At 43.8% G+C, this 13455-nt stretch overlaps 1 protein-coding gene across 1 annotated transcript in view; it reads left to right on the top strand.

The window, feature by feature from the left end:
- Positions 1 to 13162, top strand: part of TMEM192 (transmembrane protein 192) — a 528270-nt gene extending 515108 nt beyond the window's left edge. Inside the window, exon 6 of the mRNA XM_086962393.1 lies at positions 12009 to 13162. Coding sequence (XP_086818519.1) covers positions 12009 to 12132 — 124 coding nt within the window. The 3' untranslated portion in view covers positions 12133 to 13162. The remainder of the gene's footprint in view (positions 1 to 12008) is intronic.
- The last annotated feature ends 293 nt before the right edge of the window (positions 13163 to 13455 follow it).

Here is a 13455-nt window from a genome sequence, read left to right as displayed (position 1 = left end):
AAATACAATACAATACGGGTAGTTGAAGAGGAGTAAACTCCACACATAGTTTGTGAATAGTTCTTTGTAGTAAAACGTACTGCAAAGATCAGTTTGGGAACCAGGCCCAATGCACTGGGTCCGTCTTCTCTTTCCTTCAGGCTGCCTTTAAGCCTGATGTATTTTCTGCCCACTGTAGCTGCATTACTTAGTTACTTGAGGAGCCCCTGAAAAATCCATTACAGCAATCAAATGTATATATAGCTGTAGCCCCGCTGCGTGCCATCTGATACCCTGGGAGAGGATTGCGTCATCCTTACATCGGACTGAATGGCCTAGCTCGAGCGAACCAAATTCATAGGTTTCTAGTTGAGGACTTCCGGTGGTCAGTTCTTGGTCCCAAAAATAACGAAAGTGCATTGTTTGAATGGACTCTTTTTATTCTTGTTAGTAAGAGTCTGCTCTGACATTAGTATGGCATTGCAAGTGCAAGGCGGAAGTTTTTGAGAAGCGTGTGCTGACCTCAACAGTCTGCCCAAGGCCTTTTGCTTCATCCTAATGGACAGTGAAGTTTGGCTTATCACACTATTGGCAGAGCCCTTCACAGCTATGAGAGTCGAGGCCAGACACGTCATCGGAAACGGTGTCCTGCAGTTGTTGGTTGCACCGCATCGTCACGCAAGCACACCACTGTTTTGCCCGTTGCACATAGCAAACATTCTGGTCTTCAGGATACACACAAACATCTTGCCTCATCAATATTCATGAGGTAGGGTTCCGCTTGAGACTAGATGCAATTGCCGAGATGGAGGCCTGCACGGAAAATGTTCGGTAGGCGGCATGTTTAAGTTAGCGCTATAAAAACACAGGACAAACAGAAAGCAATCCGAAAAATGTAGAATGGTGTGCAGGAGGAACAGAGTAGTGTTTACTATTGACCTTCTTGTGCGCTTTGGTAGATGGGGCAGAGTTTGAGCAGGGTCTCCTAAAAAATTACCACAAGTAGAAGCATTGTTTCGTTAATATAGTGTTTTCTTGACCTCTTGTGAGGTCTAAGGTGCTATCTGGGGGGCCCGATTGCATCATTTATATATATATATAGGGTCTATTAGTATCACATCATTTAGTTATTGAATACTTTTGTATTGCTCTTCATGTGATAATGCAGCTTCACAGCGCTTTGGACAGCAGTTTAACAAACCTCAGAGGCTTAAGATGGATGTGGAATTAAAAGGAGAAGTAATGGAAAGCGTCAGGTGTGCACTGTTTACACCCCCTCCCCCTGCGCCGCGGGCGGCTGGGTGTTAAATAAGATTCACTTGCTGCCTTCAAGCTGACCAATTCATTTGTTAATTGCCCATATTTTCACAAGTACATGAGAAGCTTCCACAGCACAGCCACAGGTTATCTTTCACACATAGTGCGCGCGGCGCCCCTGGCTACTCCTAACGGCGCACTGGGGTGCCGCGGCGCACAGTTTGGGAACCACTGCATAGAGGTGATTGACCCAACTACCAGCTGAGCCTAAAACACTTGCTGTTAAGGATTACTTTAAGTCCCGGTTTTTCCTCTCCACTATAGAATTTGCGTCAGGATGATGTACCACAATGCAACACCCAAACTATCTATGGCTTCTTTGTAAGCCCATGAGCTAAAGGCAGGGCCATGGTCAGAATGTAATGTGCCAATTGCATATGTCCCTATAAAGACTCGTAAATCCGTGATAACAGTTTGGGCGTCAGACAGGTGCTTGGGCCTAACACACAGGAATATAGAGCATAAATCCGCTGGCACCAGGAAGTACCTGTAATCCCCGTCTGATTGTAAGGGGCCGCAGTGGTCCAAATAGACACATGCGAGCGGTCTGTCTGATATCAGTAATTGTGTTTGAGGTGGATGTGCTACAGTGGAATCCTTCAACTGCTGACAGATGTCCCACTTAAGGACAAAACCTTGGTTTGTTTAGTAAGACCCGGCCACCAGTAACGCTGCTTCAGTAATAAAATAGTTGTAGTGATACCTGCATGTGCTGAACGCAGACCTTCGTGTACAGCTAGAATTAAACCTTATCTGCAATCCATGTTTGGTATTACTCTATCCCCCACTCCTGGAATTTGAGCATACAGAACATTTTGCGCATCTAACTTGTAGGAGTACTTGAGTGGAAACCCTTTTGGCAAGGCTGAGCTGTTGTTGCGTTTAGCGTTCACAGCTACCATTATCTGTCCACCTATTCTCGTACTAGAACAAGTGATTGCAGCGACAGCTGAAGTTCTCACTGTTGCCTTGGCAGCTTCATCAGCCAGTGAATTCCCTTCAGCGTTCATGCCAACACGCTGATGCCTCAATGTGTGAATTAGATGAGCCTGTGGCAAGCCTTTTTTCAGCACTGCCACTTGTTCCCAAAGCAGCTTATGCTTTTGTGCAACCTTTGGACTCTATAAACCCATTCTGTCCCCAATAATGAAGATATTCATTGTATGACTTGACACAGTAAAACAAATTGCATATTTTTAGTGCCATTATGAGGGCTTTTAGTTCTGCCAGTTGTTCTGCCAGCTGTGCAATCTCCTAGAGACTGATTCTGCGTATTGCTAGGATGGAACGTGCCGTCCCTCATACATGTCTTCACAATAGCACATGCTGCACTGTATTGCTGTTTACTTCCTACGGCAGGCTGGGCAGATCTGTCATTGTAAATTATGTATTCATGCTGATCTAGAGGCATTATTTCATTCAGGAGAGGATATTCTTGTTTGTACTGCAGGAATGAGTGTGTTCTCAGTGTAGAATCAAATTTGTAGTCTACATCAGCGTTTCCCAAACTGTGGTCCGCGGACCTCCAGGGGTCCATGAGACATTGCCAGAGGGTCCGCAGGACTTGTCGTCGTAGTGAAAAATGAAACGCCCATGCGTCCTCACAGCACACAAGAGCTGTGAATGTTGGCGCAGGGGCCACAACAATACAATCGGGAGGCGGGGCAGCGAATGGGCAGTGGGCAGTCAGGGGGGTGGGGTCGCAGGGAGCACAGCGGCTGTGGAATCGAGTGGAACAAAGGGCAGAAAGGCACAAAAAATGAGTGGAACAGAGGGCAAAAAGGCACAAAAAACGTGTGGAACAGAGGGCAAAAGGGCACAAAAACTAGGGGAAAATGAGTGGAACAGAGGGCAGGAGGGCACAAAAAATGAGTGGCAAAGAGGGCAGAAGGGCACAAAAAACAAAGGGAAAACGAGTGGAACAGAGGGCAGAAAGGCACAAAAAACAAGTGGAACAGAGGGCAGAGCGGCACAAAAAACGAGTAGAACAGAGGGCAGAACGGCACAAAAAACGAGGGGAAAACGAGTGGCACCGAGGGCAGAAAGGCACAAAAAAGGAGGGGAAAATGAGTGGAACAGAGGGCAGAAAGGCACAAAAAACGAGTGGAACAGAGGGCAGAAGGGCACAAAAACGAGGGAAAACGAGTGGAACAGAGGGCAGAAAGGCACAAAAAACGAGGGAAAAACGAGTGGCACAGAGGGCAGAAAGGCACAAAAAACGAGGGGAAACGAGTGGAACAGAGGGCAGAAAGGCACAAAAAGCGAGTGGAAAAGAAGGCAGAAGGGCACAAAAAACGAGGGAAAAACGAGTGGAACAGAGGGCAGAAGGGCACAAAAAACGAGGGAAAAATGAGTGGAACAGAGGGCAGAAAGGCACAAAAAACTAGGGAAAAATGAGTGGCACAGAGGGCAGAAAGGCACAAAAAAAGGAAAAACGAGTGGAACAGAGGGCAGAGAGGCACAAAAAACGAGTGGAACAGAGGGCAGAAAGACACAAAAAACTAGGGGAAACAGAGGGCAGAGAGGCACAAAAAACGAGTGGAACAGAGGGCAGAAGGGCACAAAAAACTAGGGAAAAACGAGTGGAACAGAGGGCAAAAAGGCACAAAAAACTAGGGGAAAACGAGTGGCACAGAGGGCAGAAAGGCACAAAAAAGGGAAAAACGAGTGGAACAGCGGGGAGGAAAAGCAAAAAAAAGGAGGGGAAAACAGAGGGCAGAAAGGCACAAACAACAAGTGGAACAGAGGGCAGAAAGGCACAATAAACGAGTGGAATAGAGGGCAGATAGGCACAAAAAACGAGGTAAAAACGAGTGGCACAGAGGGCAGACGGGCACAAAAAACAAATGGCACAGAGGCAAAATACAGAATACAGAAATATAGGGGCAGCTAAGAACAGAAGGCAGAACGGGCAGAACGGGCAGAGAGGCATGGGGCAGCGAGGGAAACAGAAGGGAAAACCAGGCAGAAACACGGGGCAGCGAGGGGTACAGTAGGAAAGACCGGGCAGAAAGAGCACGGGGACAGCGAGGAGAAAAGAAGAAAGAAAAAGAGGCACCGGCCATGTACAGGCAACGGGGAAAGACGGACAACAGCAGTCACAGACACAACAATAAAAATACAGGCAATACAATAAAAGCAATAAAACGTTGAAAGGCACATGTGTATAGGTTACCGTTACTTGGCAGGCAGGTAAAAATAGATGCAGCCAGGATCAGCAGTAGGATTTTCGTGCTGCTGTCTGATTGCTCACTTTCCAAAGCCCTTGTCCCCGGCTTCCAGTAGTGATTCAGTGGAGATCCTCAGGAGTCAAAAGTTTGGAAACCACTGGTCCACATCTAATGCATTAAGAGAATAAGCCCATAGTATCCATCACGGATGCAATGCTTTTGTGTTTGAAATGCTTGCTTTGGTAACAGCCTCTAAGGTTGGTACCGGAGTCATAACAATTATACAGTTCCCCTGAGCTAGTGCTCCTTCTCTCACTACAGCAGTCTGTACTGCTGTCAGAATTTTTTCAGTGGATGCAATGTGCATCTCATCGTTTGTATACAAATGTGATTTGTATGCAATGGGTACAGTCTCGCCTTCATTGAATGGTAGATAAGTATACCCTGATTGACCCGTGACTACATAGATCACAAAACTTGTAGTGTTTACACATGTGTGTAAGTGTTTTGAAGCTATCATGTCAGCTTGTATGGAGCAGAGAATTTCTGTGTGTTCCTGTGTCCAATGTCGAACTGAAAAATCAGGTCTGATTAGGTCGTAGAAAGGTTTTGCTTTTCTGCATAATCCAAAATGTATGTTCTGCCAAAATTCAGAAATCCTAAAATGGATTGTAATTCTTTCAGAGCTTTTGGAGGTTGGAGCAGCGCAAACCTTCACTTGACAATTCATATCCCAAAATAGTACAATTTTCGATATATTAATGTTACATTTGTAGCCCAAGGTGGCGAACCCAAAGATTATGTTGTTCACCTTGTGCAAGTGATCCAATAATTAATTGTCCGTCAGATAAATAGGATCTACATAGGACAATGCCTCCTCATCAGAATTTTGAAATGACTTTTGCTGAGAACAACCTGGGGCTATTTTATACCCTTGGTACACTCTACAGAATTGGCTCTGAGAGACGAACGCTGAAATGCTATCAAATGTCTGCTTTCAGACGCAATATTCTGGCAGAAAAATCGATATCAGATATCTAATGTTGTTTTGTATTTTTTCCACACAATGTTTTTCATTAATGCAGCACTGTGCGCATTTTGTACTGCAAATGTTTCCATGCATGTTTTAAAATGCCTGTAGTCTAAAACTAGACTATATGAATTGTTGGGTTTCAGTATGGGAAACAAAGGATTATTCAAGAAGGAGGGGCAATTTTCAATCACACCTTGGTAATCAAGTTAATCTAGGACCTCCCTGACCTGTTTCTTCACATCATGTTTTATTGGATACTGCCTCTGAAGGAGTAGTTTTAACAGGGATTTCATGGAGAGGTGACTCTGCATCCCACCCTGCATGATTGCGGTACAGTGCGGGAGCTTGCACTAACGCCCACTCCTGCGCGTATGTGTGTTTCAGGGACTCTAGAACGAGGTGGGAAAAACCGCTTCCCCTTTAGGGCAATCCATAACAAACTCAGGCAGCCAATCTCTTTCTACCAATAGGATATCATATCCATATGTTAGGTTCTCCCTAAAGAGACCTTTCATGTTTCTAGGTATGGCCCCCTCCATGTGGATGGTTATTTCATGTTATTGATATGGGACACTTACCCTGTTTTTGCACTGTGATATGCTCATTTAACACTGCTGTCACCAGAAAGTCCATCAGGTTCTGGCGAGCTATTGTTACTTCAGCTGTGCTGTCTAGCATCACCAGAGCCCATTCCCCGTTCAGTAGTAGAGTCCTCAGTAGCCTGGGTATTTCCTATTTTAGAGCTAGCTACCTTCTTCTTTTTAAATTGAGGTTTGCTTTTGAGATTATCCTCTTGTTTGATTATGTAGTCTGAAGTGCGATGTGTGTCTCTTGTCTTTGCTCGCTCTTCCATCTGCGTTCTAACGTTCTCCCCTCTCCGAATCTTTTTGACGAACCCTGAAAAGAACGAGAGGAACGTGTATCAGTATCCTGATACTTGTCAGGTTTTTTATTATTACCATGGTTCATAAGATTATATTCTCTATCAGAGGGCTCCTGTTAAGGAGACTCACCTGGTGATTGTGATGCATTTTGCTTATTATTTTTTGATTCTTTGTTGTCCCATTTCTTTTTAGAAGAATTGGGTGCCTGCTTTGAGTTGTCCTTTTCAGGATAACTTGTTGATTGTGGTTTCATAAGTCTAGCTCCCAAGATATCTCTACCCAGCAAAGCATAGGTATCTTCGATAATCTTAGGTAGTTCTTGCTCCTGTTGTGCAGGAGTGCATTCCCTCAGGCATTGGCATATAGCCACCGCTGCTGCCTTTCCTTATATGTTAGCTAACATAATTGTAGATACCTGGGCAGAATTGCCTATCAATTTCACCCCTAAGTCCAGGGCAGGTTCTGCCCCGTAATCATTCTGTATTTGTTTCAATACTTTGGGTATGACTTCTATTGAGGGTTACCATGAGTTCTGGTATAAACTGCAGCGAAAACTGTACCCCAAGTGGTACAATCTTCTGTCGAGGGAGCTATTCCCATTGGCAAGCAAATTGTCAGTATTCTGTGTTTTTCCTGCAGGCCTGTGTGGGGAAACACTGCCTCAAGCTGTGCTATTTTTTGTGCTATCCAGAATGGCATTTGCTCAAGTCTAGTGGGCATTCTTCCCATAATCGAGTTCAACGTCTGTGGTGTCATTTTTGTTGCAGTCCATTGTGGTTAACCAGCTTGAGTGACCCTTGAAGGTTGAATTGTGAGTGTTCGCATTACGAACTGTGTAGGATTCCTGTATAGTTTTATTATTTCTTTGTGAAGTGGACGTATGTCTGCTGCTGGCATGTATCAATCTCTGGATGCAGTGTATAAACAGCTAGGACCGGCCAAGTCGCTCCGTCTCTGCTGAGTGAACCGAGTCTCACTTTGTCTGTGGTATGGGTGCCTTTAAACCAATTATTATGCTCATGGTAAGTTAACAGGACTTTTATGTCCTTGTATGGAAAGTATTCTTCTGGAAGTTCATCTTGAGTATAAGAATGAAACGTATGTGTGCATGCATCTGCAGGTGGGAATTTAACCCAAGAATAGAATCCCTCTGTTCCGAATGCCTTGTGTGCCTCAATCACAAAGGTTACGGTCCCACCTACTGATGTGACCCCCATAGTCTAATAATTTCATAGTAAGTGCATGTCTGCAATTTTCTGAAGTATTAAGAGCACCTTCCCGCTTGGCTTCCTCTGCACTAGTACCACTAGCACCACTCATACCAGCGTCTCCAGTGTAAGACATTGAGAGGAAGTATTTACAAAAAGAGATACGGTTTATGCACAATGTAGGGAACTATAATCCTTCAATCTTGAACAAACCAACAGCCAATACTTATGCCTACTCACCTGCTGCTGTATTTCTTTCCTTCCCACCCCAGACATCTCTGGGTAAATGTGAGTACGGGTCTCTGAGAAAGTACGACTGAACTTCTCAGGTTTGACTGTTAAATAAGAACCAAACCAACGTTGGCGGGACCATGTTGTGTAGTTCCTAATAATACATAGGATCTGCTTGTTTAGACAACCTAAACTAAGGGATTGGTGTCCAGACTGATTCCATGCCTCCCAAAGGGTATGTTAGCCTTTAGACCAGCTAGCCACAGTGTCACCAAGAGCCTCCTAACTTTACCAAGGAGCAAATAGTCTCTGGCAACTATCGAACATGACTACCCTGGATCCTTGGTAGGTGGTAGAGCTTTCTGCACCTCAGTATCAAGGCTGTGGAACGAGCTGCCTCAAAAGATTAGACTGATCGACAACCTGCTGGAATTTAGAAAGAGTCTAAAGACATGGCTCTTTGCCAAAACCTAAAGTTTGACCCCAGGCTCATCAAACGTTGTGTCACTCCATCTGACACAAACTCCGCTGTATTGTTCTTTTCCATCTGAATATTCCTTCTGGCGCCAGGATACCCGTAGGGTGACAGCTGTGCGGTATAAATATTAATACAATACAATACAATACAATACATCATTCGGGGATCGTGGAAACAGTACAGTACTTTTCGCTCAGTCAATCGTGCTCACTTAGTCTCAGAGAGATATACAGAATAAATGATGGGGGCATTTTCACTAAGCATTTATTGATTCTGCGTCATTCTAGTATAAAACATGTGTGCGGCGACAATCATTAGACAGAAACAGTTATATGAGATTACAAGCACCGACATGGTAAATAAAAGGTAGAATTCTACCATGGTGCTAGAACAGTAAATATATGCAGGCATATCGATGCAAGGCAGTAATCAAGCGTGCTCCTACGGTGCAAACCCTATCTAAGTGTGTCTAAGTGTACCTAACATGTATGTGGGTGTAAAGCCAAGATTCCCCTAGGAAACTGCCAAACCCATTACCTGATGGGAGAGAATGAAGGACCACGTCTTGGTCTTGAGTTGGACATCCCGCAAGGGATGTCAGGCCATTGCGTGCTGGAGCTTCTGCAGGCCGGGACCTCAGCGTCTAGTGTCAGTTTGAAGCTTCTCCTCTGTCTATCTCAGGCGGGCAACTAGAGCCAAATTTCAGGGGGGGATGAAAAATATTTTGGCGGGGCTAATTCTTCCAACCATAGACAGAGTGGCTGTAAGAAGGGGTGATTAACAACCACAGGGGCTGTCCACAAACCCCGAACCAGGAACAAATACTAGTTATATCAAACAAAAGGCTCAGGGGAAAAGGAAAATTGTTAAAACATTGGAAGAGTATCCATTATGATAGTCAGAGAAGCCCAGTAGTATCTAAATTATACATTTATTTGTTTTACCAATTGAAAAAGTTTTAGTTTAGACATACAAATAATCTCATGCAAGAAAAACGCTGGTATACAAAAAAAGCAATACATATAAACCAGACAAGTGGGAACAACAATACATATCATAAAACAGAAAAAGGAACACCATAAATATAAATACTGTGTCCCTATAATAACTTTAGCCACAGAAAAGCGTCGACGGCGTTTCGACCGATACGTTATTTAGCGGTCATCTTCAGGACTCAAAAGGTATTCTTGAACAAGAGATCTGTGCAATAAAAAATATAACTTTAGCAATAGTACTAACAATAATTGTTGCAAAAAATCAAGGTAGGCTTCTCATGAAGAAAAGGGCGGCTGAGTACAGGAAAAGAAATCCCAGTGAAGAGAGTTTAAAAAAAGGATTAATAACCTTAATCCTCACCACAAAGTGAAAAGGGATCCTTGCACCAATATGTATAAAACCAAGAAGGCATGTTTACCTTCTATTTTAAAATATATGAGGCATAGACCGATATAACATTCAGGTCCTCCAGCATCGATATTCAATATCTGGAAATTGCCACAAAAAACAGGTCACATAAGCTGCACCGATGAACCTGAAGCAACCAAGTGTAACCTAAATGTAATTACACCTACCGCACTAAAATGAATCACTGCACGGTGAAGCCTTGCTACTTGATAGCGTATTGTAGGAATCGTCAATAGGTGGCCATCGTAAGGTCCTTGACGATTCCTACAATACGCTATCAAGTAGCAAGGCTTCACCGTGCAGTGATTCATTTTAGTGCGGTAGGTGTAATTATATTTAGGTTACACTTGGTATAATTTTGATACTACTGGGCTTCTCTGACTATCATAATGGATACTCTTCCAATGTTTTAACAATTTTCCTTTTCCCCTGAGCCTTTTGTTTGATATAACCTGTAAGAAGGGGTGAACACACAACAAAAGCCTCATTTACAAGTAAATGGTCTTTTAAAGACCTGTTAAGTACTCGGGTACAGCCGCAATTAGATGCTCGCCAGCCCGCGAAGCTGTCTCCGCCCGGGCTGACACACACGATGGCGGGGGGGGGGGGGGGCTGAAGCCCTGTGAGCCCAAGGGGTGTTGCGCGCCTGGTCTATCTAGTGTTGGAATGGGTCTTGTATACCATAAAGATAGCCTCGGGGCTCCTTACATAATTGATGTGTTGTAAGTATGACTACGCTAATGAACCTAGAATAATACCTGCGATTATGCTAAGTAGTTCTTTCACCCTAGTATGAAGGTGACCATGAAATTTTTCACAGAATGTGTTCATGCTGTTATGTAGGTCGTGTGCAGGGACTTTTCAAAGAATCCCCATGCACAATAAATGAGGCCAGTTTCCAAGAAACTGATCAACATTTATTCTGTACGTAACTAGGTAAAATGTCAGTGTTCGAACCTTTATGCAGAGCAAGGTAGGGCAAATGTAGTTTATAGGTTTTGTGGCAACCTAGGCCTAGATTGGGGAATTTAAAACAACTCCTCTCTATCCCACCCACTCTACCCCAGTCTACCACACTCCAATTTCCCAAAGTCTACCCACTACCCAACTCCGCCCCACTCCAATCTACCCCATTTCTCTCTATCCCACTCCACACTACCCAACTCCAATCTGTCCCACTCTAATCCACCATAATCTAACCCACTGCAATCCAATCGACTCCACTCCACCCCACTCCATTTCAATCCACTCCAATCGACCCCACTCCAAACTACCCCACTCCAAACTACCCCACTCCAATCTATCCCCCTCCAATCTACCACATTCCAATTTGATCTTACCTACTCCACCGCAGTCCAATAGTTCTTGCATAGGCGTTATGAGGTTGTTAGGTATTTATGCTTACTGTATTATGTATTCACCCTTGTTTTCTCTCCCCGCTCCTTACAATCCTTCCAATCCTTTTTCTCCCTTGCCCTGTTTTTTCCCCCTCCCACTTACCGATTGGTCACAGGGCTCATGCCGAGAATATTGGTGCTGAGGGTTCGGTGGGTGTCTGTTGGATAATGAACAGTGCTCCATTATTGTAGGAGATGGCACAGCGTGTTAGTCATAAATAAAGATGCTGCAGAAACTTATCTGGGTACTCTCTTTTTCCTGGGGTCGGCTCAAATCCTGTGATTTGGGGTTTTCAGTCACTTTCAGCCATGCTGAACAGCAGATGTGCTGCTAGACAGCATGGGTAAAAGACATTCACATTGGCAAGGCCAATAGCTGGGTATTGCCTAGACCTATAGGCCTTTGCCTTGCATATATACGCTTTCATTCTGTACAGCAGAGTAACACCACTGTTTGATTACAGCGTAATTTCCAATTACCGCATAAAGCATATTCTGTCAGTGTCATCAGCATGCCTGTCTGCCTCCTAGCCCAATTTGCCCTTTCTAATGCTGCTTAGCTACTAGTCTCGCTGGTGCACCATAAACCCACTATTCTAACATAGTACTTAAGCTTAATCTTTTATATTATCCACAATAGGCCAGCTTTTTTAAGCAGCTGCAGAGAACTATACATAAGTACTGTGCAAACATATACCACTTATATGCAAGTTGCGAGCTATTGAACTATCCGTAAGGTTTTCTATGACCTTTTGAAACCGTGCAGAGATTGTATGTATAACGACTACGCCTGCTTTGTCTGCAACTTCTACACATTGATACAGTACGCAACATTAGGGCTGGCGTTATTCTGACTTCAAGACATTGACCTAATTGAATCACTTTTTATGTGTATTTTTTTTCTAAGGGACGGCACAAGCTTGGACGAAGTTGTGGAAAAACAAGGAGATGTGATTGAATACCTCCAGCGTCACAATGCGATACTCAGCAAGCGACTGCTGGCCATGGCGTCTCAGCAGGCCAGTGCGTGAACGTGCCTGTGGGCTCAGAAGACCACTGTACCTCTAGCAGCGCTACCTGCTGCAGTGATGGTCGGTGCTACCGGCGATCGCCCTGAACCTCCTGTGAACTTTCTTCCTCTAGCGTGTTTGCTCTTTTTCTGTGAATGCCGGTTGACCTGTGGATTCTGTGTACTTCTTTTAGACCCAGGACAGTTTGATGCAGTGCATTGAAAGTTGTTTTGGAAATACCTTCAACTGTCTCATGTATTACTTTTGATGAATTTTCCCTCTGAAAAACAAAACAAATAAAAATTATCATGAATTTTCGTTAAACGTTGTAAATATTGGCACTTATTATGTGATCATGTGGAATAAACCCTTAGGCAGCCAGCGAGTGTGTTCTTGTTAGTATGTTTAAGTTAGTATGGCCTTGTAAAAATCACAGTTTTTCTTCCTTTGTGAGCTGGCAATGTGCATCTGTAATCGGAGCCGGTTTGCAGTAGTGTGCAGTCTCGTGCAACGCTGTCTACCAATGATGTTTGTTTGTCATCTGGGTATCATGGCTTCCAGTTCATCTAGCTCTTATTTAATATTCTTTGGATGAGGAGGATGGATGGAGAAGAACTGAGGCCTTAAGCCAGCAATTTGTTGGAGGGTGCTGCCGTACACCTATATGCTTTTCACTTAAGGGATTGGTGGATTGAGTTATATTTTTTCTTCAGTTCTAAGTGCTGATCTCAGGTCCTTTAATATCAACCCAGTAAATCACGGTACCTTTGCCATCAAGGAGCTGATAAACAGAAACTTTGCTTAGAAGATGATGGAATTCCGTGAGGGGGTCACATAAAGTGTATTGTTCTGTCTTCATGCACTTTCACAGCACTGAAAATAAATGAGGATTACATATTGTTGTAGAATATCCTTCTTATAACTTCACTGGGTAAACTTTTTGTAATTTCGTAAGAATTTTTCTATTGTAGAATGCCTCTTGACCTCCAGTGTTTTCAAACCTAACTACTTAGAACACTATGCAATAAATTAATCGGAGCAGTGTGCACCACTTTTGACTTGTTATTCTCTTTAATACAGTGACTGAGACCGATTTTATTTCTAACCTTTCACGCATACAAAAGCCGGACATGTATGTACAACCTCTGTTTACGATACATACGTTGTTGGAGTCAGTATTGGTTTGGCTAATATTCCAGCAAGGCGGAAATTTGAAACAGGTATCTGACATTAAGTGATCATATTGAGTGCTATGCTTCAGGTCCATGGTCTATTTCTGCTCGTTTTTATTGGTCATAAGGGAGAGAATCCTGCGGATGGCGGTGAAGAGCTTCCGGCAACTCG

This window comes from Lissotriton vulgaris, chromosome 3_1 (assembly GCF_964263255.1).
Source record: "Lissotriton vulgaris chromosome 3_1, aLisVul1.2, whole genome shotgun sequence".
Classification (NCBI taxonomy): Eukaryota; Metazoa; Chordata; class Amphibia; order Caudata; family Salamandridae; genus Lissotriton; species Lissotriton vulgaris.
Note: the sequence above shows the minus strand (reverse complement) of the source record. Positions and strands in the feature narration are given on the sequence as shown.